Raw genomic sequence first — 24,348 nt, forward strand, 5'->3', positions numbered from 1 at the left:
CTCAATACGCTGGAAGCCTAAGTAACTCACATATTTGGAAAAAGAACTGAGAGAACTAGTTCTTCGGACCTGGGAAGATTCCTAGGTCCACAGGCGGGGCTCCTGAGGGGCTGGGGTGAGGAAAGGCCAGCTCAGTTTTAGCCCAGATCACGTGGCCCTCTGAGCCCTGAAACATACCAGCCAGCCCTTCCTAGAGGCTCCAGTCACGACGGCCCGGGGCCTCCCTCTCCAAGGAAGGGGCCGCTGGCAGCTGCAGCCTCCTCTCACTGTTTCTGGTCATCCTTCCGTGGTCCCATTTGGCCTGAGCCCCCTGGGGCAGCCCCTGCAAACCTCGGGAATTGAAAAGCGCTGGCCCACAGGTCAGGAGGCCCCAGTCCAGCTCCAGCCTCGTTCCCAAATTGCTGAGTGGCTTTGGGCAGGCCAGACCCTCTCTGGGAAGCAGAGATGACCATGTTTTTTCTTCTGCCTCCTGGGCAGGGACTCTGGAGAATTCTATTTGTGCAGGAAGGAACTTCAGAGACCTGCTCTCTGGCAGTTCCTCATCTAGAAACTTTCTTGGGACCTCTGACCCCCACCCCAGTGGTTCTGCCCCCAACCAAAAGAAAACCAACCAGCAAAAGACGGTGAATGTACATTTTTTTAGAAAGGAGCCACAGGATCATGTCCTGGTCCTCAACAAGCCCTTCTAGACAAGGCCCTATGAGGGCCACAGTCCTGCCCCCGCCTGGCACGGCCCTGGGGCTCAGGCAGCAGCCGACAGCCCACGGAGGTAGTCCCCTGCCAAGGGCAACACAGCCCAGTCATCGGTCCGCAGGGCCACAGGCACTCCATCGGCCTGGGCTGCCTCCAGGCGCAGCAGCAGCCTCGAGTCTGGGGGCAGGCGGATGGCTATGTGGTAGCTACTGGGGGGCTGGGCCACCATCACAAAGGGCTCCAGGTGGCGGGACACTAAGGCCTCCAGCCCCTCTGGCCCAAGAGGGCACCACAGGCGACTCTCGGTGCCCTTTGGCAGGCAGGAGTCCCAGAGCTCCTCAAAGAAGCCCAGTTCTGTCCCTTCAGGGGGCTGCGGGAAAGGCAGAAAGAGGTCAGCGAAGGTCACGGGCAGGGGCGGCAGGTGGGCATGGCACGTGAGGCCAGTGAGTGTGGTGTACAGGGCTCGCACATCCAGCCTCGTGGGGGCTGGGCGGCGGGGTTGCAGGGGCAGGAGTAAAGGGCGGGCGGGGCGGCCGGGGCACAGGCAGGGCACGTGGACAGCCCCCAGCGGCGCGTAGAGCTGTCCTTCCACGCGGAAGCGCAGCTCCAAAGAGTACACCGGCTCCAGCACCTCCACCTGGAGCTGGAGCACTGGGATGGGGCCCTCAGCTCTGCGGGGCCCCACGCTCAGCTGAATCGGGGCCGGGGCCTCCTGCACCATCAGTGCCGCGACAAAGCCCTGGTTCTCAGCCACCAGTGAAGAGGCCAGTGCAGGTGCCACGAGTGAGGGGCCCAGGGCCACCTGCAGCTTCGGCGTTGCCAGGTGGGCTAGGAGAACGTAGTAGAGGCGGGCGTGGTCCCGCCCATCAGGGTCCTCCAGCTGCCATGCCAGCGCCTGCAGCAAGTCCGCGAGGCCTCCCCTGACGCCCGCCCGCAGCAGAGCCCGGCAGACCTGCAGCAGGGCCTGCTGGAGGCCCCAGTCTTTGCAGTGGGCAGCTGCGGCCTGCAGGAAGCTGAGGGTGCCACTCTGGGCATCCCCGTCTGCCACCTTTGCCAGCATCTGCAGGTGCCAACGAAGGGCCTCATCCTTGCCTGGCCTGGCCACCACCTCCTGCTGCAAGGCCACCCTTAGGGGCTCTCCCAGCTCAGGGCCCACCTGATCCAAGAGGTCCACAAAATGGGGAGCCAGCACAGGCCGGTCTCGGTACAGCTGGACCAGTCCGTGGGTCAAGGCTGTCATCACCGTCGGTTGCCCCGCCAGGCAATGAGCAACCAAGTATGAGGCCTGGAAGCAGAGAGTGGCCAAGGCCCGGGGGGCCCCATCCAGGGCGGCCCTCTGTCGCAGGCCGGCCAGCAGGTCCTCTAAGTAGAGCTGGGGGCTCTGACCCTGGCCTTTCTCTTCCTTTTCTTCGTCTTCAGCACAGAGCAAACACAGCAGATGCAGGCGGGCCAGGAGAGCCATGGGGTCGTGCAGGAGACTGGGCAGGAGGCCGCGGCACAGCTGGGGCCCCAGCAGCAGCGGGGCAGCCTCCTCGCCCGTGGGGCCCAGCGGGCAGTTCTCAGGGAAGTGCAGGAGGCAGTGCAGGTAGAAGAGATGGGCAGGCGGGGGCACGGCTGGGTGCTGGGCAGCCGCGGTGAGACGACGGAGCAGCAGGTCCTCATCCTGGGCCGTGAACAGCGCCTCGCCGAAGGCCGCCTTGAGCGCCAGCACGGCGTGCAGCAGCGTCAGCTGTGCTGTGCCCAGCAGCCGGACCAACTGCGTCTTGAAGAGCACTGGCAGCTGTCCCCGAAGACCCCGCAGGGCCCAGCCCAGCAGCCACAGCAGCTGGGCCTGGGCCACAGGAGCGAGCAGGTAGGAGGTGTCCAGAAGCTGGGCCACGGCGGCCCGCAGCTCCCGGGCCTCCTCAGGATTGGGCTCTAGTGCTGCAAGGCCACACTCCCCTTCCTCAGCTGCCAGCCAGCTGGGGGCCTGGGGCTGAAGGTGGGCAGCGCCCTCTTCGGCTAGTGTCCAGGTCCAGGGACTGCCTCCCGTGCCAGAGCTCCCGGCTACGAGCAGGCCCTGCAGGCCAGCGCCCGCCCTGGCCTGTATCACCAAGGTGTTGCGCAGAGCAAGCGCCAGCAGCAGGCTGAGTGGCTGGACCGGCCCCACGGCGCCCTCCTGCCCCAGCAGGCCCCGCAGCAGCCCCAGGCAGCCCCCCAGCAGGCCGGGCTGGCAGCTCTCCAGCTCCCGAAGGCACTCGCACGCCGTGGCCTGCAGGGGGCGCTGCTCCGAGGCGGGGCCGAAGCCTCGCCCCAGATCTCGGCCGGAGGCCAAGCCGAGCAGTAGGGGCAGGAGCCGGAGGGAGGCTCCCGAGGTGGGGCCCAGCGCGCCTCCTGCCACCAAGGCTGTGGTGGCCGCCAGCAGTAGGGGCTTCCGCAGCGCTGAAGGCCGCGGGGGTAAAAGGACCAGGGTGTCCAACAGGGAGGAGGCGGCTGCCTCGGCCGCAGGGGCGTCCGGCCACAGCTGGGCTGGGTACTCCAAGCTCAGGGCCAGCAAGGAAACCTGGGGATGGGGGACTTGGGTGAGAATCACGAGGACGAGGTTCAGGGCGCAGAGGACTGAGGTCACCGTAGGGGTCAGGGCAAGGGGCGCGTGCCGGGCCTACCTTGGTCTGTTCGTTCAGCTTCTCACTCCTCAGGTCGCTCAGCAGGTCACGACCGAGATCCTCACCCTCGGGACCTGCCATGAAGGCGGACGGGCTGGCCCGGAAGGCGCTCAGGCGCTGGGCCCAGGCTTCCCGGCTCGGGGGCCCCATGGTCAGGCACGCCGGTCCCTGCAGGGAGGAGCGAAGCAAGATCGGGCCGCTGGCCGGGGGACGCGCTGGGTCCCGAGGCCACCAGAGGGCGCCCGAGCCCCTGCGCCAAGCCCGAGGGGGCTGCGGTCACCCAGGGCCGCCCCGCAGATCCCAGCCTTCCGCGGCCACGCGCAGACGCCAGCGGGGACCCCGCGTCTCGGTCTCGAGATGAAACCCAGAGGTTTCGGGGGTGACGCCGGGGCGGGCCGCCAGGGTCCCCGCGGGGCAGGAGCGCGGGCGAGCAGAGGCGGGGCGCCGGGCGGGCCGCGAGCGCGGGGTGCGTGCCGAGAGCTCATTAGGCCGCCCGCCCGCGGCCGGCACCGAAACCACAGCGCCGCCCCGGCCCCCGGCGCCCGTGGTAACGGGCCGGCCGCTCTCACCCCGCCTGACTCAGCCGCCGCGGGCGCTCGGGCCGGCCGGCTCCTTCCGGGCGGGCGGCGCGGGGCGGGGCGGCGCGTGGGCGGCCGAGACGGGGCGGGGCCGTAACGGGGCCGCCGCCTCCCCCTCCCGCCCGGCCGGCAGGTGCCGACCTGCAGGTTTCGCTGGGGCTGAGTAACTGTCCCGCTGCGCGCAGCCCCCCTTCCCCGAAACCGCCGCAGGCCCGGGCAGGGGCGGCGGAGGGGGGTGGGTCCCGGCTCCCGGAGGCCGGGGTCCCCCGCGCGCGGGCCGCGATCCCGGGGCCTCCGCTGGACAGCGCCCGCTGGGCTGGAGAGAAGGGCGCCCGGGCGCACCGCACCCGGCGCCACCGCGCGCGGCCCCTGGGGGTGGCGTAGGGTGCCGGTCCTCGGGCTCCCAGGGTGGCCGCTGGGGGGTGTGCAAGGTGCGGTCCCAGGGCGCCCGCAGGAAGTGCGCGCCGCGGCCCCGGCTGAACCGGTCAGGCGGGCGCCTCGGGGCTTGGCTTCGCTTCTCCGACGCCGGCCCCGGCCCCCACCCGCTCGGCTTGGGGGCGCGGAGCTGGCGCCGGGGTCGCGGCGGGCGGAAGCTGCTGACCTTTGCCTTCGGCCCCGCCGCTGGTCGGCACGCGTCGCGCAATCCTGCCGGCCGAGGTGAAGCTGGCGGGGCGAGGACAAGCCGGGATGAAGCCGGAAAACAACGGGCTGCAGACGTGCGGACTGGCAGGGCCCGGCGGATCACGGGGCTCATGGCACGCACGCCTAGCACCGACCGGGAAACCGAGGCCTCGCCGCCAAAGACCTGGGGCCAACCAGTGCCCGAACCAGGACTTTTTTTTTTTTTTTTGCTTTTTCTCCCCAAATCCCCCCAGTAGATAGTTGTATACTTTTAGTTAGGTCTTTATAGTTGTGGCATGTGGGATGCCACCTCAGCATGGCCTGATGAGCGGTGCCATCTCCGCGCCCAGGATCCCAACCGACCAAACCCTGGGCCGCTGAAGCGGAGCGCGGGAACTTAACCACTCGGCCACGGGGCCGGCCCAAACCAGCACTCTTGACCTCCAGAGGCTGGATCAGGGCTGTTTGGGGGCTTTAGGGGGTTGGGCCTGGCGCGCTCTGAGCAGCCTCTGGCCGGGGACGCAGGCAGCAGATGCCCCACTGACCACTGGTTTCCTGGGCACGGAACCGCCGGCATCCAGACCCCACAGCCCGCAGCCTGACTAACGCCTCTGGCTCTAATTAGCCCGCTTTGAAGATGAAACAGGCCTGAGCCCCCATGCTTGCTGCTGCCAACTAGTTGCTCTCCTTCCCTCAGGCTTCAAAGGCCCTTCCCTACCCCATCCTGCTGCCCTTCAGATGGGAGGTGGTAGAGTGGCGGGGGGGAGAGGGCTGGAGAAGAGGCTGTGTGGGTGCCCAGGGTGCCAGGGGCACCAGGGGGCTGGAGACAGGGATCCACCCCCAGGGACAGGTCCAGCTGGAAAGCCCAGTCCCAGCTCCTCTGGGCCCTGGCTCCACAGTTGACTCACAGGCGGCAGCCCCAAACTACTTCCCTCTAGGTGCCTCAGTTTCCCCATCTATAAAATGGGAGTGATGACTCCCGCCCAAGAGGCGGTGGGGTGGGGCAGCCTGGCTAATTAGACCTCAGATGAAAGAGGCCAGGATGACAGCAGCCTGGGGAGGGAAGGCAGCTTGGGAGTAACAAGGAGCCTGTCTGGTTGCCCTGTCTGAGGCCCAGAGGGTCCTGATAACTGCACCGCCCCGGCCCTCCCCAGTCGCAGGGAGGGCGAAATGATTATTAAACCCTTTTTACAGTTGAGGAAACAGGCTTCAAAGGGTTAGGAAATCCGATGCTGGCTCTGGCCCCTGCTCAGCCTCTCACGGCCGCCAGCCTTTCTGAGCCTTGGCTCCCTGGGGCCCGGGGTCTGCAGGGAGGGAATCCATGTGTGGTTCCTGCTGCTGTGGTGGGAGCATCCACATGGACTCACCGAGGCTCACAGCAACCCCGAGGTACCTGAGGATGGGTACCATTCACCGAGGAGGCAAGGGAGGCCCAGAGAGGTGCAGTCACTTGCCCCAAATCACAGAGCTCCGAAAAGGTGGAGCCTGGACTTCAGCAAACGGCCCCTTGCTGGCCCTGACTGGCCCTCCTCCCACACTGGCTACCCGCAGCTCGCACCTGCCTGCTTGGATGTCTGCTACCCGATGGGAGGGTGGGGCTGCTTCTGTCCCTGGCACAGGCTGGGCATAGAGTTGAGCTCAGCCCACCGGCACTGAGGGCATGAATGTTCCCTGAGTCCACTGTCAGCAGGCCAGCCCTGGAGAGTGACTTCCCAAGTGACGGGGCCGAGGTGAGAGCTGAGCAGGGAACTCCCCACTCCGTGCCCACACCTCATTCCTTCTCTTCCTGCTGAGTTTCCACGTTCCCCAGCGCAGCCCAGTTCTGGGGAGACACTAGACGAAAGGCTTGGAAAAGTGGAAGTCAGTTTCCTGGGGCTCCTGAGCCTTCGTTTTCTCATCTGTAAAATGGGGGATGTGACTCACCCGTCCTCACTGCACTGGGCGCTGGGGATACAGAGAGGCTTCAAAAGAACCCATCAACAGTCAGATCCCTAGACAGAAAGCAGAGCAGTGGGTGCCAGGGGCTGGGGGTTGGGAGGAATGGGGAGTGACTGCTAATGAGTTCAGGGTGTCTTTCGGGGGTGAGTGTTGCACAACTTTGTGAAGGTACTAAAATCCACTGAATTGTACACTTTAAAAGGGTGGATTTTATGGTATATGAATCATATCTAAATAAAACTACTGAAAACGGTGTTAAAAGAAGTCTCTCATGTACAGAACTCACACTGGGGGAGAAGGGAACGGACAAGAAACAAGACAGACCAAAACTGCATGGAGTAAAAGATGCTGCAAAAGGCCCAGAATAGGCTAATGGGACAGAGGTGACTCGGGGAACGAGGATTTAGCTAGGGGTGGCTGGAGAGGCCTCTGGGAAGAAACCTGAGTGACGAGAGGTAGCCAGTCATCAAGTGGGGAAAGCGTTCCAGGCCAAAGGAGCAGCAGAGGAGAGGCCTGAGTGGGGACAGGCTCTGGCCTGTTCAGTGGACAGAGGGCAAGCAGTGTGGCTGGTCCATACAGAGCCAAGGGGAAGGGAGAGGCACGGGGTCAGGAGGCCAGCAGGGGCCGGGGTGCGCCAGGCCTCAAGGACCCTATTCCAGTTGTGATGGGAACCACTGAAGGGTTTGAGCTGAGGGGAGACAGCTGGGGGGGGAGGGGGAGGCTGGCCAAGAGGCTGTTCTGTGGTCCAGGTGAGATGGGCCGGGGTTTGGACCAGGCTGGTAACCATGGAGATGGAGGTGTGGATGGATGCCAGATGCACCTGGAGCTGACAGGACTTGCTGGTGGGTGGCTGTGTGGGGTGAGGGAAGAGGGAGGTGGATGACTCTGGGCTTTGGCCCTGAGTACTTGGGGGGCTGATGCTTCCAGTATCGGAGACCGAGAAGGCTGTGGGAACTGTGAGGATGAAATCAAGTCTGGCAGACCAGACCCATGGCCACGGTGGTGAACCTAACACGGTTCCTCCGCCCCCTCCAGCAGGAACTCACGCCCCCCGCACTGCTCCAGAGGCCCAGGGAGCCTCCTCCTCTGCCCACGCCCCCAGCTCCTCCTCAGGAGCTTTCTGCCCACGTGGCGGCCTCCTGCTCCCTGCCAGGCCTTAAGGGGCCCTGGCCCACCCTGGCAGTGGATGGGGAGGCCCGTGGGCAGAAACTCAGCAAGAGATGGAGCAGTCAGTGTCACCCACAGCACTTCACAGTTTGTCAGGCCTTTGCAGCCTCCATGGGACTACTGTCAAACAGGGCTGGAAAGGCCACCCTTTGAGCCAAGCAGAGGTCTTGGTGGCTGGGGGCACCAATGGCCTGCTTTAAGGCTGAGTCCAATTTCAAGGGCCTGCTAGGCTTCTGGGCAAAAACAAACTGACAGCATTTCTTGACAGCTCTGGGTAGCAGAGCTGGAACTAGGAGCCCCACCCCACAGATGTGTAAACTGAGGTCCTGAGAGCTTAGGTAGCTTGGCTCAAGTCCCTGGGACTGAGTCTGGGGCAGCGTGACTCCAGGCCCAGTGTTCTTTCCTGCTTGTCCTCACAGCTCATTTCCCAGAAGCCCTTCTGCCTTTGGCCTCCACGCTTCCCAGCCCCCGCCGCACCCCCACCCCACCCTGGCCCCACTGGGAAGACTTCTCTGAGAACAGGAAGGGGTTTTTCCAAACTTTCTCCATCCGACTCCTGCCCTATCTCTCCCAGGCTGCTCGGGATGGGAGCCGAGCACTGAAGGCGGGTGCCGGCCACCACTCTTCGGGGAGTGTAGTCCTTACTTGCCTGCTGGGGTTCAACCCTCCTTCACCCCTCTGTCTGCTGTACCAGAGAGACGTCCACTCGGAAGAACTGGAATCAGCCCTCCGGGCTCTGTTTGCAGCTGGCCCAGGCCACCATCACCTCCTGCTTGGACCACTGCAGTAGCCTCAGTGGTCTCCCTACTGCTACCCTCACCACCCCTCCCCGCGACCCCCACACTCCATTCTCCCCTTGGCAGACCCTAAGGCTTCCCACCACACTCAGCCTCACATGACGTGGCTGACCTGCCTCTCCAACCTCAGTTCCTACCCTCCCAGCCCCTCACGGACCAGCCACCTTGCCTTTCGGTTCGTTACACGCACACACACGGCTCAGTCCCACTCAGGCGCTTTTGCACCAGCTGTTCCTTCCTCGGATCAGGCCTTTCCCTGTGCTGCCCAGCTGGCTCCTACCTCTCATTCAGATCTCAGCACTCCCCACCTGTCACTATCCTGCTTCTAGTTAAAGGTCCTACATCGCACTAATAGTTGCCTTGCTTGTCGGTTTGCCTTGCATCTCAGAATCCCCAGTGCCTAGCACGTGGGGGGTATTCAATCAATATTTGTGGACTGAACTAAGGAATGAATGAATGACATCTCACTGGCACCGTGTGAGCAGCCCAGAGGGTGCCTGCCCTCGTGAAGCTCACAGTTCAGCTGGGTGTTTACCCAAGTTCACACACATTGTCTGGTCCCAGAGCTGCCCACAAACCACAGACCACACACCAGCAGCCTATGGTCAAACCTGTGGGTCGAATCTGACCCACAAAGGGATTTTGTTTGACTCATTCCATGTTTCAAAAAAATTTGAGTCAACATTTAAAAACAGCCGATTTCACATACAAATCTGGATTTCCAGCTTCTCTTGGAAAATAGATGTGCCCATGTTGGGTTTCTGTGCTCGAATGACGTGATTGTCACTGCCCCTTTCACCAGGGACATTCTCCACAGACCCCACCACTCTCTAATCTCTCCCTGACAGCCAGGGTCAGCTGCCTTTCATCACTGAACTTGCACTATTATTTTCCTTATAATAAAGAAATATGCTCTGTTTTCTATGCTTCTACCAAAAATTGGAACACGAAAGGCTGAATGGGTCACATGAGTCGAGAGAAATAAGCACAATGAAGTCTATACAGAAACTGATAAATAATAATGTACACCTCAAATCACACAATGTTATAAACCATTATGCTCTCAATAAAATAATTGGGGAAAAAAGAGAAATAGGATATTCTTTCATTCAACAAATATTTATTGATAACCCGCTACGTGCCAGGCACAGTTGCAGATATCAGAGAGAGAGCAGTGGACAGCGTGGACGAATACCCCTCCCTCCTGGGGCCTCATTCCATACACTGTGTAACTTTCTTGGGGGCCGGCCCGGTGGCACAGCAGTTAAGAGAGCACATTCCGCCTCTGCGGCCAGGGGTTCACTGGTTCGGATCCTGGGTGTGGACATGGCACCGCTTGGCAAGCCATGCTGTGGTAGATGTCCCAGATATAAAGTAGAGGAAGATGGGCACAGATGTTAGCTCAGGGCCAGTCTTCCTCAGCAAAAAAAGGAGGATTGGCAGCAGTTAGCTCAGGGCTAATCTTCCTCAAAAAAAAAAAAAAAAATGATTAACCTGCTTTCCACAAGGGGAGACATTTGTGTTGTTTCCCCGATGAGAAAGGCTGTCCCTTGTGTCCAGGGTCATCCCTGAAGACTTGCCCGCAGCATTTACTAAGCACCTCCTGTGTGCCAGCCCGGGCCAGAGTCTGGCACAACCAACGTGCTCAAGAAATATTTGTTGAATGAATGAACTAAATTCACCTCTCTCCTAGACAGACTGTGTTAGTCAATGTTGTTTCTCCAGGATTTGCTCAAAAGACAAGTGTGAAACAGGTGCTCACTTAATGTCAGTTGACTGACAGGGTCCAGGGTCAGAGTGGAGGGTGGGCAGTGGGAAGGCAGAGCCCTGGGGAAGGGGGCACACATTACCGCCCCTGCCAGAGCTCACATCACCCCTCACAGTGACCTGGGAGGTAGCTGAGATTCTGCGGTGACAGACAAAGTAACAGGCTGGAAAGGAAAGCTCCTTGGCCAAACTCAGGCTCCAGGAAGGAGCAGAGGAGGAGGCCATCTGCCCCCACAGTCCACGCTCCCCCCACCCACCCAGGGGCGCTCCACAGAAGTCCTGCCGGGCCTCTGCAAGTCTCCCCCTTTGAAAAACCATCCTCTCCCACTAGATGCCTGCAAGTCCACCAGGGCCGGCTGCTCCTCTTTGACTCCTGACTTTTGAACTGTGTGAATTCATTTACCAGACTCACTTCCTCCGACTCTGTCCCAGCAAACATTTAATACGTGAGAAAGGTATCTGTGTGGTAGGGATTCTGGGACGTTAGATTATTTTATACTGGGGGACAGGGGAGCTAAAAAGAGGAAGAGGGTCCTATCCCTGCCTTGACTAGGTCAGCTGGTGAGAAAAGCCCAGCCAGGCCAGCGGCCAAAGTGCCACACTAAACATGCCTCCTGGAAGCCACCAAGCATCCCCAGCTTCTGAGGAGGGTGGGGATCCCCCCGGCCGGGCCTGGGGACCGGGCAGAGCAGGAGGAATGGCTGGAGGGGGCATTCCAGGCTGAACCGCACCCAAGGGTGGGCTATGGGGGAAGCGGACACGAGCCTCTGCGGTGGCTGTAGCCAGACAAAATAGGTTGGGCCTGACTTCTCCAGAGGTCCTCGGGCCTCAGCTCCCCGCTGGCCTTGCTGCACCTGAAATCTGGCCATTTGGGACAAGGATGATGGAGGGGTTTTGCACATGTGTAAGCCCCAATGACTAAGGCTCTGGAGTTCTGCAGGATCTCAGTGGACTCAGAGCGGTTTAAACGCCTCTTCCTACGCGAAGCCGTCCGCGCTTCCCCGACCAGAAGGCGGGATCTCGGCAGGGGTCAGCGCTCGCACCCAGCGGGAGCTCTCCGCTTGGTATCGCGGCCGCGTGCGTCCCCGCCCGCCGCCCACCGGCCGGCGCGCTCCCGCTGCCCGCGTGCCTTCCCGCACCAAGCCGGCGCCCAGAAACACCTTTGGGCGGAACCACGAATTGCTCAGCCAGGCCTTTGGGATCCGGGGCCGCCTTGGCCCACACCTGGTTCAACAAGTGTGGGCCGGGCCGTCCGTTCCCGCCCGACGACTCGCGCCTCCCCAGGCGCCCGGGACGCGCCGGGCCGGGCTCAGTGGGGCGAGTTTCATTTCATCACCTGCAGAGCGTGCGAGCGCGGGTGCAAATAACGTTGCCCCCTCCCTCCCCTCCCCTCCCCTCCGCTCCCTCCGAAACTCCCGTTTGCGAACGCTAGCACTCCCGGCAGGGAGGTCCCAGGCGGGCGGCGGCCCGACAGGCTGGGCAGCCAGTGCTGGTGCCCTGCGCCCGCCCCCCGCCCCCACCCGGCCACCCCGCCCAGGCCGCGAGGCCACCTCACCGGCAGCGGAATGGAAACCGGTTCGACAGGTAACAAATAGGTGGGTTGTCACCGTTATTTCCCAACGCATGCGCCGTCGCTCCCCGGGCCACTCCAAGCTAATTAGCTCAGATCACCCCCCTCCCCGCCCCAGCCACCAACACACACCGCCGCGAGCCAATAAAGCGTGAACCCGTCCGTCCGGCTCGCACTTTAAGACTTCCCGAGCGGCCGCGGGGGACGCCAGTCGAGCCCGGAGACGCTTACCTGCCGCTTCGCCCGCCGCCCGCTGCACCTGGCTGCGAGGGACCTCGTCCGGACGGAGGACGGCGACAGCACCGCGGAGTTGGAAACGGCGCACGCCGTCCCGGGCACGGTCTCTCTGCGGAACGTGGGGGCGCTTTGGAGGCTCCTTCCCTGAGTTGCCCCCGCCCGCCTCCAGCCCGGCCCGGGAAAGTGGGACGGCTCCCGGCTCTAGAGACAGAAGCAGACGGTGCCAGCCGAGGAGGGTTCGAAAATGCCCCGCGCGTTTCTCGTGAAGAAGCCGTGCGTCTCCACGTGCAAGAGGAACTGGAGCGAGCTCCCAGACGAGGAGCGCGGCGAGATCTACGTGCCAGGTGAGGCGCCCGCCCGCAAGCCCCGAGGCCCCCGCCACCCTGGATGGAGCCTGCGGCGCCCCAGCGGGCAGCGGGGCCCGTCGAGGCGGCGGGCGTGCAGGGCGCAAGAACGCGGAGCCCGGCGGCCGGCGCAGTGGAGGCGCCCGATTTAATGTTTAAGCGGCCGCGGCCCCGTTAGCCCGAGGCGCGGCCGCCTTCGGGCGCGGGGGGAGGGGAGGGCAGGGCCCGGCCGTCGGAAGGGTGGGGGCGGGGGCCGTCGGGGGCGGGGGTGAGAGCCGTTCCCATGTCCCGCGGCGGGCTGGGGGCAGGCTGGTCCGAGCGCGCGGGTCCGCGCGGTGCCGCCCTCCCCTCCACCGGCCCGAGCCGCGGCGCAGGGGAGGCAACGGGGTGTGTCACCGCTCAGGCGACCCTCCACTCTCACGTCGTAAATCCAGAAAGCCGGGACTTTTATGAAGCGGGAGGAGGGCACTGGAGCGATGCCACTTTGGGGGGCAGGGAGCGAGCTGGACTTTCGGCCGAGATTTGTGCAAAATGTGAGAGAAGACTCAAGAGTTGAAGCCGCCTTCATAGATCGCTGGTTCTAGCCCCCACCACTGGTGGCCATAAGTTCGCGGCGAGGCTCGGGCCGGTGGGGGTCCCAGCCGGCGGCCCCACAGGGTGCGCGGAGACCGTGGGGAAGCTGCACCCCGCTTGCCCTGAAGCCAGAGGTGGGATTAGGTCTCCTGTCTGTTAGAAAGGCGCCGTCTCCAACCTTGGAGAGGACACAGTTGAGCCGAAAGTGGTTTTAAGGAGCCCACTCCACAGCCAGGGGCCCCGGGCCCGGGGAAGCTGGTGCACCCAGTTTATTTTTGGAAGACGCCTCGACAGCGTCGGCGTCACCTTTGAATGAGTAACCCGAGTTGTTTCTTCCTCCAGTGCATCTTCCTCTGTTAGCCCTGAGAACCTTTCTGCTCCTTCTGTCCTCCCCCACCCCCAACAAAATCTTTGCTCAGGAGAAAGCCGGTTTCCTTCGGAACTCCCCCTCCCCAGGCCTGGGGGTGGGGCGGGGGATGCGCTGAGCTCCCTCCCAGCGCCTCCAAGGGGGGAGAGGTTGTAATTAACCAACCGACTTTGACCCTTGATCTGGAGGCTCCCTGGCACCGCCCCAGGCCTTGTAGGAAAGTGGAAAAATGAGGGCGGTGAGGGGCCCTGTGAGGGCTCTTGCCTCAGTTTCTCTCCTGCGTAAATTGTTGGCAACAATGGGTGCAGTGGTGAGGTCTCTGTGGCCTGATCCACCAGGATCCAATGGCCTATGAGGCTGCCCGGATGTTTCACAGCTTAACCTTATCTCAAGCGCCTCAGCCCCTTTTCTACAGGCTCCTTAAAACAAAGGAGTGTGCCAGAGGTCCCTGATGACCCCGGTGGGGAAACTGAGACAAAAAGGGAAGTGAGTTGCCAACCTCCCCTGAGGTGGATTAGGGTGTGGACCCAGAATTCTGTTTATAGTTTCTTGCTTTGCCGAGCTCCCTGCAAGATGACTGGGGTTCCGCCTCTAGAGGGGCCGCCCGTGGGCCGCCAGCCCCTTCCTCGCTCCTGCCTCCTCCCTCACCTGTGTGTGACTTGCTGCTTAGCTGCTCCTTGGGATCTGATAAACTGAACTTGGACTGTGTTAAAGGTGAGCTGAGCCTGCTCGAGACTCAGTGTGCTGTTATTTTTAGTTTTATTTCACATCCCAATCAGTAACAGATCATGTGTTGACTCTTTCAAAGGACAGAGAAATTCCGTTGGTTCAAATCCTTGACTTCCTTGTGTCCCAGTGATTTTCCCCACCACAGTTCTGGTGGCCGTGGTGGGAGTGGCGGGGGAGACCTACACCCCAGGTGCTGTCCCCTCAAGTGCAGGGGAGGGCTCTGCTGGTCTGTGTCACCTGCTGCTGTCGTCCGGGTGAGGGGAGAGGTCGCTCACTCTGCAGGATCGTCCTGGATGTTGGGTGGGGGTCTAAGCTGGAGGGCGCAGGTCAGAATCGGCCCTCATTGCTCTGGCGAGGGAGAGTCCTGTGGGGTGGAGTAAAGGGTAGAAGTTAAAGAACTTAATTTTGCTTCAAAAGCCGTGGGGCCCACTGGAGAGTTTTCCCACAGTTTTTGGAAATGAGAAAGGGAACGTTCTCGGGCTACGCTCGGGTGCCTCAGATGGCTGGAGAGTCGGGGGAGTGTTTTGTGGTGGCCTGTCCCCTGGCTGGGCCATTCCATCACCAGTCGAGCGTGACCCCAGGAGCCGGCTGGGCACGTTTCTTTCACCCCACCTCCCAAACTCCGCACGTTGTGACCAGCTAAGCATTGACCCCATCCGCTCTCACTGGGAAAGTGCTGGGAGGGCGGGGAACGGGGAAGGGTTTGAGGTCTGCCCTTCCCTCCAGGGCCCTCTAAGACCCTTAAAGCATCAGAGAGCACCTGGAAGGAGAAGCTTGTACTGGCCCGGGGCCCCAGCCTGGCAGCTCTGACTGAGGGCCCCAGTCTGACCAGCACTCTGGCATCTCTCCCTGAGGCACAATCCTAGAGGGCCCACCCCCTGGTGCAGGACCTCTCCCCTGGGCCTCACTCTCCTCCCAAAGCAGAGGGAAAAGCCCAGAAGTGGGCATTCGGGGCTGAAGGCCTCACGGGGTGGGAGGTGGCTCCACTCACACTAGGAGCATCGAAAGGCTTGGTGGTCACTATTGGGGCCCTCGAGGCCCAGGAGCGCACACTTGAGCCCTTCACTGCTGCGGCCCTGGCGTCCCTCCTTTGTTGTGTCAATATTGACTGGAGTGAGGGAGTAACGCTGGTTTCTTGAGGATGAACCAGGCACCTGTACCCAGGGGCTACATTCCTTTCTTTGGTCTGAAGGGGAAGCTTGAGGAGCAAGGATGAAGCTGGGCCCGCCAAGCTCCTGCTGAGTGAAATCTCACAAGGCCAGGAAAGCACTTGCAGGTAGACTGATGATGTGCTCCCAGATAGGCCGTGAGCACCCCAGGGCCCCGTTCAGGCCCCCAGAACCCACTTCCCTGCCTGGGAGCCTCTGCAGTCTCTTCTGCCCGGTCAACAGCACACGCCCCTCCCAGGGAGGAAGCCGGCCGAGGTGGAGGAGACTGGAGGCTCAGCCTGGCTCTGATGAGGCAGTGTGGGAACCTGGGCAGCTCTCTTTCCAGGCCGAGTTCGAAAGGCTGAGAAAGTCAGCTGTGGACCCCAGAGTACACATCTGGGGGCGGGAGGAGTGGGGGACCGGGTGAGACCGGGCCTCTGATGATGACGATTTTTAGAATCCCCGGAAGTGTTGGCAGTGGAGGACATGTCTGTCGTGCTCTCCAGGGAGCAAGGCTGGGAGAGTAGACAGTGGATGGGGACAGAAGAGCAACTCGGCCCAGGCAGTGGGCTCTATGGGACTCCTACCTGGCCCAAGGGTGCCGTCATCCAAGCTGCCAAGCTGTTTGTCCCAAGCCTTCGTGACCCGAGGCAGCATCCTGCCAGGCCATTTGTCCCAGAAAGCAAGCAGGTGTGGGCGAGTCCTCTGGGCATGGGGAGGACGGGCGCCAGGTGTGGCTGTTATTGATGTCAGGGTTCCTTTTTAATGCCGTTCACTTTTACCAAGTGTCGGTTGAGCCCCAGAGGGGTGCCCAGCCCCTCACTGGACAGGAGGGTGGGAGCAGAAGCATAGTTCCCAGCTGGCCAGGGCCGTCGTCCCCAGTGTGAGGGCTGAGGTACACCGTTTTGACTTCATTGTGGCAGGGGATGAAAAGCGGCTGGGCAAGGGGGAAAAGATACTGCCTGAGAGACAAACTTGGCATTCACAGAATGGAAACAACAGGTCGCCGTTATATTTCCAGGGCTGCCCGCCTCTGCCAGTTGGCTGGCACTGGCTTGCTTTCCGGCACTGCTAGCTGACCTGCTGGGACTGGAGGAGACGGGCACAGGGGACCCCCACCCTTCCTGATAAGGATGCAGGGCCACCTAACACCAACCTGGGCTGTGCTGACATACTGGGTCCCCCATTCAGAGCTGAGTTAACCTCCCCCAGGTCAGCCCCAGCCCCAGCCTGCTGTGGTCAGAGGCTAGGTGTGCTCATGTCCGCTTCACCTGCCGTCCCCGCAGAGCCGGGGGCCAGGCCTCGTGCCCAGCCCTGGTCTGAGGCTGTGGATGGGGCAGAACCTGGCACTCTGTCCAGTATTTGGGCCAGCAGCTTTCAATCCAAGAGAGAGGAGACTTGCTGAGAGTGAGGGAGGAGAGGCCCTCAGTGGGGAAGCTGCTCCAGGCCCGTGTCCTCAACGTCATCAGGTGGAGGCAAGTTGGGTCAACAGCAGGGGAACCCTTGAACCCCTGAGGGAGGAGGGAGAGGGCCAGGCTGGTTTGGCCTTACCACATTCCCCAGCTGTGGGTGGGCAATGAGAGGCCACAACGGCCACCGCCTTGCCGGAAACATCTAATTAGGGGACAGAGAGCAGCGCAAGCAGGGCCCAACCAGTTCTGCTTCCTGCCTCTTGTCACTCAGTGACACCCACAGGAGCGGCACACCAACGAGCACTCCCTATGCGTGCGGCAGCAGCAGGGACGTGCTCACGGGGGTGGCAGGAAGACAGGTTTGGTGGGGTGGGTGGGATGAGGCCAACATCCCCTCCCTGGCAGCCATGTGGCTGCCCATCCAGCCTCACCTGCCCCGGCTCGGGGTAGAGGCGGCACAGAGGCCAGATGAGGCAGGCCCTCTCCCTGCGCCCGGTTCCCCAGCACCATCACTTCCAGGTTTCTGTGAGAGAGGAGAGGCAGGCCCGGGAAACAGGCCCCCTCCCAAGCTGGCGTGGATCCCCAGAACCCTAACCATGAACCCCCTCCAGTGGAGCAACGGGGCCCAGAGCGACCACTCGTTTTGAGCGCAAACCCGTTAGTCCTCACCGGCTGTCACTCCTCCCTCTGCTGCTCTGTGTGCAGGCAGGCGGCACAGCCCGGCTCCAGCTTTCGGGAGTCTTCCTCACGCTCTCTGGTACTGAAAGACAGAAGAGGGTAGAGGTTCCTGTCTGTCTCTACCTGGAGTGAGAAATGACAATTGTCATTCAGCTTAGAATTCTCTGCCAAGATCTCCAATAGCTGGGAAACTGGCATCAGAAGCCGCCAACAGTGACGCGCCCCTGTCCTCCCCCGGCCCCATCCCACGAGCATAGACAGCCGCCACTGCAGGAAGACAAGAGGGACCCCAAGGCCTGGAGGGCCTGGGCCTCACGTCCACACCAGCTCAGAGGCCAGGCCAGGGCCAGGCGCTGGTGAATCAACTCCCAGAATGAGGTGGCTCATTAAAGTCCCTGGACAGACGGACGCCAGTGCCAGCAGAACGAGTTCTGGGCGGCGGGCAGGCGCGTTCTTTCCATCAGACCTTTGTTGTGTTTTGAGGGGGCGAGAGCCGGGGCCTCTCCCGAAACTTCGGTGCTTTCATACTCTCCCTCCTCCATTAGTCCATTCCTCTGCTGGCCCCCATCCTGTCCTCTGCTCGGACCTTGTGTCCTGGGAGAGGAGGGGAGGGCAGCTGCCCTCCCGGGGGCTGTCGGCTCCGTGTCCCCAGCTTGGGGACAGCAGCTGCAGCAGGGTCTTCCTTGTTCAGGGGTCTGAGACTCTAACTCTGAAGCCCACTCATCCTTTCTCTTCTAGGCCCTTCTTGGTTTTTCCTCCGGAGGCTTGGAAAATGTTCCTAGTGGATGGGTTTTAAGTAGAGCGCTTAGCCTTTTTGGAAGAAAAATCCTGATGGCATTGAAACCTTGGATTGTTTGCCCCAGCTCTTGAGACTTGCCTCAAGAGTCTCAAGACTTGTCTCCTCTGTGTCACTCAGAATTCTTCCTGCTCCTCTCCGGTCAGGCCCAGGGCCAGGCCTCCCCGGCCCCATCCAGTGTGAGGTGTCTGTTGTGGGGAGCGGCCCATCAAAGGGCTGCCAGGTATCGGTGCTGCGCGGGGGGCGGCTGCCAGCCCTCTCGGGGCCACAGCGAGCGGTCCCGGCTGTGGGCGAGGCTTGCGTAACCGCCGGGCAGGCTGCCCATGAGACTGTTACACCGCATCCACCTGCTGCTCCCTGACCTCCTCCCTGCTCCACCCTGCCTGGCCTGTTTGCCTGCCAAGCTGGGCCAGCAGGAGTGGGAGCCTGGAGCCCTGAAGGGCTGCAACAGCAGGGACGGGCCCACCCTGGGGAGAAGGGGCTGGGACCAGCCAATCCCCCAAGGCCAGAAACTAAATCCGCCTGGAAGAGAGGCCCAGAGTGACCCAGACCACCAGGGCCCCTTCTGGGGCAGGGATGAGTCCTTGGGCTGAGGGCCTCCAGTGGCGCCCTTTGTCCTTGCAGGAGCGTGAAGGAGGCCTGGAATCTAGAGGGACTGGCCCAGGTGGGGCCGGCAGACAACTCTGGCGGGATAATTGGCAGGGCAGGTTCGGTCCTCCCAGTTCCGCTAAGACACAAATTACTCAGTGGGCAGGCCTGTGGGCCATGGCACTTGGCTGGCGTCACCTGTGATTACCTTGATGGGGAGGGAGGGAAGTGCAGGCGGCCGTGGGCGGGGGCAGCCCTGCTCTGCCACATGCCTACAAGAGGCCGGCTGGAGGCTCGGGGTTCCAGCCAGCTCATGGCCAGGGAAGCTTCCTGAAATCTGACTGAATCCTCTTTTCCCCACCAAGCCCCTCACCTGGCTGTTCTTCTCTCTACAGTCAGCCTGGGCTTCTGCCCACCACAGCCCTACCAGGAGCCAGAGCCATCGGTGGCTGAACCCCCTTCTTGCCCCCTGGCTTTGGACATGAGCCTTCGGGACTCCAGCTACAGTGTGGTCCCTGGGCCCTGCGTGGTGGCCCAGCTTCCCTCTGAAGACATGGGCCGCTTGGCAGACCCCCAGAGCAGAGACCATGGCTTCCTGCGCACCAAAATGAAGGTACTGACCCTCACGCTGTCTCTGAGGACCAGAGACATGTGTAGACCTGTGTCTGGCCCACAAGATGTGGCACAAATGAGACCTAGGCAGAGGCTGGCCTTGGATCTGGGTTGGGGTTTCTGCAGAGAAGTGAACCTGGCTGGGGCGCAGACAGGGGCCGGAAAAGGAGAGGAGTCGATCTAAAGTGAGAATGTCTTGCATGAGGAAGAAGTGGTGGGATTCACAAGACATTTGACCCTTTGGAGTCCATTCTTGGGTTGGCGAGTTTCATTTCTGGCCTTACGGGGAGCCACTTCTTTACACAGAAGTCCTAGGAAAAGCGGGGAGACGTGAGGCCGCTCAGCACCTTCTCCTGGGCTGCATTGGGAGTGAGGCCTGGAGTCCGCTCGGTGGTTAACTGTCCCCAAGGTGTGTCCCTGGCGGTGTCCGCCTCGTCATAAGTGTGCTCCTTCCAGCCCATTGGCTCTCAAGGCCATGCACCCAGGGCGGGCCTGCTGAGCAGCCCCACTGCGCTCAGCCGCAGAAGCAGTAAGGAGTGCATGAGGCAGTGGGGGTGCCCCTGCTTTCAAGAAGAGTGCAAATAGCGGGGCTACCCCTGGCTGCACCTACATTCTGGAAAGCTCCAGGATCTGGAAGCACTTGCCATCAGGGAGCTAGCAGAAGGGTTCTTGCAGCGCTATCCTATGTGCCAAAAGACTGGAGAAAGCTGGCAGCGAACTGCTGTTCCTTCCTCTCTTACCTGCGGAGGCCAAGTGGGTGTTGTAACGGGAGGCGAACCACCGAGACACCTGCTGGGCAATTGGCCAGAGAGCCAGTACAGTGCCCCTGATCCCCCACAGGCCCTTCTTCCCAGCCCTTGGACCCCAGTGGGAAGGGAGGGCGTGGGGAGAGAGCAGAGGCTCTCTTCCAGCCCCACCACTTCAGATCTCTGTGAGCAAAGACAGCAGATGTGCCAGAGGAGGAGTCCTGACCTAAAGCTCTTGCCTAGCTAGCAACGAGGGGCATTTACCAGGTTTCAGAAGCGGTACAGAACAAGGAGGTGTGGTGCAACAGGGCGCACCCCATGCCCAGGGAGCTCAGGAGGAGTTGCCAGCGACAGGGCCACCCACAAAGGACAGCAACCTCCGAACATTAACAGAGGTGAGGCATCAAGGCCACGTCTCCACTTCTGAATAGATGTGAGATTTTCCGTAATTACAAAAGAAGTGAAAAATATTTATCAGCAAGAGAGTTACCAGGGTGGCAAAGAGACTCAAACCATACCATGTCAAGTAAACCGGGCAGCTGGGCTGGGCTGCGAGGGGATCCCAGGCTCACCGCGGTGGCCTCAGCCTTGGAAGGCTGCCACAGAGACCATGTCATGGACATTTTCCCCTGTCGTTAGGCGGAGAACGAGAACAGAGAGCAGAAACTACAGAGAAAGATTTGGGCTCAGGGAACTTTCTCCCAGGGACGGTTGCTGACGATGAATTGGGCTGTTTCTGTAGTGAGCTGGCTGTCCATCTCTAGCTAGTAAAGAAGGGGCTGGGTGGTGGCCCTGAATGGGGACCTGAACCATTGACCCAGAGGTTCCTTCCAGCCTCACCACTTCATATCTCTGTGAGCAAATGGCACAGAGGTGTGGCCTCTGGAGGGCGGGCATGGCTTTCCAGGAGGGCCTGGGGGCTAGCGTTTGTTCCTCCCAGTCTGCCAACCTGCGGCCCCAACTCCTGGGTATCTGTCACAAACACTGGCCTCACCCACAGGTGACCCTGGGGGACAGTCCCAGTGGAGACCTCTTCACCTGCCACATCTGCCAGAAGGCATTCACCTACCAGCGAATGCTGAATCGCCACATGAAGTGTCACAATGATGTCAAGAGGCACCTCTGCACCTACTGTGGGAAGGGCTTCAATGACACCTTCGACCTGAAGAGACACGTCCGCACCCACACGGGTAAGAGGAGCCCGTGGTTAGAGGCAGACACGACCCGACCCCGCCTGGCTGGGGCCACGTGGGAGCTGCAGCAAGCCTGCTCCCTGGCAGCGGGGGCCTGGGAGGGGCGTTGCGGAGCTCAGGGCAGAGTCCTCCCAGCTCATCGGTCATGTCACTGGAGCAGCCGGAGCTGGGCAGGGCTCCGTCTGTTCCTCTTCCCCGGAGTTAGGTGGCCCAGCCTTTCTTTGTCTAGGAAGCTGCCAACAGGCCCCCATCAGGTCTCTGACACCTGGCCCTGTCCTTCCCGCAGGCGTGCGGCCCTACAAATGCAGCCTGTGTGACAAGGCCTTCACGCAGCGCTGCTCTCTGGAGTCTCATCTCAAGAAGATCCACGGCGTGCAGCAGAAGTACGCATACAAGGAGCGGCGGGCCAAGCTATACGTGTGCGAGGAGTGTGGCTGCACGTCTGAGAGCCAGGAGGGCCACGTCCTGCACCTGAAGGAGCACCACCCCGACAGCCCGCTGCTGCGCAAGACCTCTAAGAAGGTGGCCATGGCCCTGCAGAACACCGTCACCTCCCTGCTACAGAGCAACCACCACCTCTGAGTGGCCCCACCCGGCCTGTGCAGGCCCCGAGCCGGCTGGGGGTCACCTGCCGGCTGCCTGGCCAGTCCACCCTCCTCTGCCTCCTGCCGGCACACTGGTGATCAGGACTGGAGTCCCCGGGTGCATGTGCTTGCTCCGGCCCTGCCCTGACCTCTGCTCACATTGGCGTTTTTGTCCTATGAGCAGAGGCCGCTCAGAGCCTGGGCAGGCGTGTGCGAGGGTGTGGCGGAGGGGAGCCCAGGCTGCCTTCCATTTGAAGCAGTATACCGACGAGACAGGACATCTTACCAGAGGAGGTATGTGAGGGTGACCCTGTCGCCTGCCGCCTCTGGAGCGCAGGGCTGGAGGCTGCAGGTCCCCATGGCTGTGGCCGGCAGAGTCAGGAGTACTGCAGAGAGCACCCTGCAAACAACAGCGGTGGGGGAGCTGGCGGCTGCCTGCCTGGCAGTGTTTCTAATGCCCAGGGCCGCAGGGGGCTCTGCCCTTCAGACAGGGAGATGCACAGCTGTAGACGTGTGCACACACACACACACACAGGAGGCCTTTCCACGTATCATCTCATTCTTAAGAAATCACTACAAGGTGCCAACAAGGTTTTATTTCCTTTTTTTAACGATAACAAATGTACAGATATTAATATATTTTTGGTGCCGATGGCATAAGTATTTTTAAGCGAGGATGGAGCTGGCTTTTCTCCCTCCCATGCAATTCTATTTATCCCGGACATTTCACACCTCCTCTGTGCCTTGGTTCTGCGGTGGCTGCGCTGGCCCCCGCCATCCTTTGTACCTCCTGAGATGTTTAACCTAAGACCTTCCTCCGGCCCGGCCTGGAGGATGCACTGTGCTTTCTGTCCTTCCCCGTCTGCTGGGACAGCACCTCCTGTCTTCTGTTCTTCCCTCCCCTGTGGCTCTGCCTCCCTCCCATATCCTTCCAAGGCAAGCTTCTCAGGGTTACCGGGAGCCTCCTTGTCTAACGGACCTTTTGTGGAATAACTCACCCTTCCGGAAGTCGAGGGTTTGTCCAGCTGCGGCTTCAGGGGTGAGCCAGGTGGGATGATGAGTCTGACACACCGAGTCCACGGCCTGAAATGCTGGGAAGAGCCGGGCCAGGCTGCAGGACTGCTCTCTTCCTGGTGGAGTCAGAAACCCTGGGACTGCAGCAAAAAATTGGAACAGAATAATAACCAGACACATCAGAAACCTCGAGAGGGAGGACAGTCTTAGATGATTAACAAGTTCTATTTGTAGCCTTTTTTCTGACTGTTTTTCAAATGAGTAGGCTGGGTCTCGAGCACCTAAGGCTCCATCTGAGGGACTTGGCCAGGCTCCCTTGGCATGGCTGGGTTTCCTGCTAATAACAGGTGTGGGTCACAGGGAGACACGGGCAGGGGTTGGAGCCAGCCTGCTGAAAAATGAGAAGGCAAACTCGAAAGAGGTCCATGACCCAGTGGGCTGAAGCCAAACCCCAGCAGAACCGGCCTTGGCCTCTCGTGCCTGGAAGGAGCAGCGTCCGCACAGCCCTGGGCTGAGGGGAAGGCGCCTCTCTGACTTCCCTGAATGTGGACAGATTGTTCTGGAAGACTCTTGTTCATTTTACTTTAGAGTGTGGGGGAGCTGCTGTATTCTGGAAGTTATATAGTATAAAATAACACTATCTGGAAACTCTGTTTTGTTTACATTTCCGTATCCCTGTGTTCTTTGCTGATCTGAGGGAGTCACAAGGCTCTGTGTTGTCTGTTTTATTTTATAACTTTCCCCGCAACTATTAAAATCAAAGAACTATCATTTTTTGCACTTTTGATTTTTTTGTCTTAAAGGGCTTCCTTCCGCCCCCCTGCCCCCCGTCCCCCCCCCCCCCCCCGCCCCCCGCCGCCTCGGGAAATTAATCAAAACAATCGATGCATTCTATTCAAAGCTTTGCCCTTTTATGGTTACCAGTGGGCCTCAAGTCAAGACAAGAACCTGATGCAGATGGATGGAGTGGCCTGCCAATGGTCTGGGCAGTCAGTGCCCGATGACCCCTGGGCCACCCTTTGCTCTTGGCAGCGGCCACAGGGCCTCCCCCGGGGCTCTCTTCACCTGCCTGATGCTCCCACACCCTGACTCCTGGCTCTCCACCGGGCTGGTGCATTCACTCAGCATCCAGTCCTGGCTTTTCTTCCCAGCACCCAGCCAGGACCACAGGAGGAAGAGCCGCATTCCCAAATAATAGGGCACAGAGTTCACATCACTTCCACGTTAGACTCCTGGCTATAAGGATGGCCACACTTGCACAGTGCTTGTTCTGTGCCAGGCACACTCGTAAGTGTTTAAGCATATTAGCTGGTTGATCTTCCAGCCACTGTCTGAGGAAGGGGCTGTTATCACCACCTGGCAGAGAGAAGTTAGGCAGCTGGCCCAAAGTCTCACCACTAGCTAGTAGTGGAGCTAGGATCCAAACCAGACAGCCTGGCTCGAGGTCTGCGCACAAAGCCGACGTAGAGACTAGGAGACAGCAGGGCACCTCTAGCAATTCAAAGTACAAGGACATTTGGAGATTACCTGGCCTTCCCCATCACCTACCCA

The 24,348-nt window shown here is 61.0% G+C and overlaps 3 protein-coding genes across 12 annotated transcripts in view; 1 reads left to right on the plus strand and 2 right to left on the minus strand.

The window, feature by feature from the left end:
* Positions 1-619: 619 nt before the first annotated feature.
* Positions 620-12,314, minus strand: AP5B1 (adaptor related protein complex 5 subunit beta 1). 2 transcript variants are annotated; one of them, XM_070565495.1, is made up of 3 exons: positions 12,008-12,314; positions 3,339-3,506; positions 620-3,235 (listed from the first exon to the last, which is right to left on the minus strand). In XM_070565495.1, the coding sequence occupies exons 2-3, from the start codon at positions 3,486-3,488 to the stop codon at positions 743-745; spliced, it is 2,643 nt and encodes an 880-aa protein (XP_070421596.1). In that variant the 5' UTR covers positions 3,489-3,506; positions 12,008-12,314; the 3' UTR covers positions 620-742. The 2 variants fall into 2 exon arrangements, with proteins under 2 accessions (XP_070421596.1, XP_070421595.1); XM_070565494.1 differs by lacking the exon at positions 12,008-12,314 and adding an exon at positions 3,908-4,019.
* OVOL1 (ovo like transcriptional repressor 1) lies at positions 12,224-23,568 on the plus strand. The gene is made up of 4 exons (XM_070565521.1): positions 12,224-12,357; positions 19,044-19,261; positions 21,007-21,196; positions 21,486-23,568. Exons 1-4 carry the CDS (start codon positions 12,258-12,260, stop codon positions 21,779-21,781), a joined length of 804 nt encoding a protein of 267 aa, XP_070421622.1. The 5' UTR covers positions 12,224-12,257; the 3' UTR covers positions 21,782-23,568.
* Positions 14,006-24,348, minus strand: part of LOC103559340 (uncharacterized) — a 38,145-nt gene continuing 27,802 nt past the window's right edge. For 4 of the 9 annotated variants that reach the window (XM_070565506.1, XM_070565513.1, XM_070565511.1 and 1 more), the window contains 3 exons: positions 22,782-22,937; positions 17,256-17,346; positions 14,006-14,390 (listed from right to left, as the gene is read on the minus strand). The gene's annotated coding sequence lies outside the window, so the exon portion shown is untranslated. Of the gene's footprint in view, positions 14,391-15,761; positions 16,112-17,255; positions 17,347-22,069; positions 22,184-22,781; positions 22,938-24,348 lie in introns of all 9 variants that reach the window. The other 5 variants (XM_070565512.1, XM_070565514.1, XM_070565508.1 and 2 more) reach the window with 3 other exon arrangements.

This window comes from Equus przewalskii, chromosome 11, assembly GCF_037783145.1.
Source record: "Equus przewalskii isolate Varuska chromosome 11, EquPr2, whole genome shotgun sequence".
NCBI lineage: Eukaryota > Metazoa > Chordata > Mammalia > Perissodactyla > Equidae > Equus > Equus przewalskii.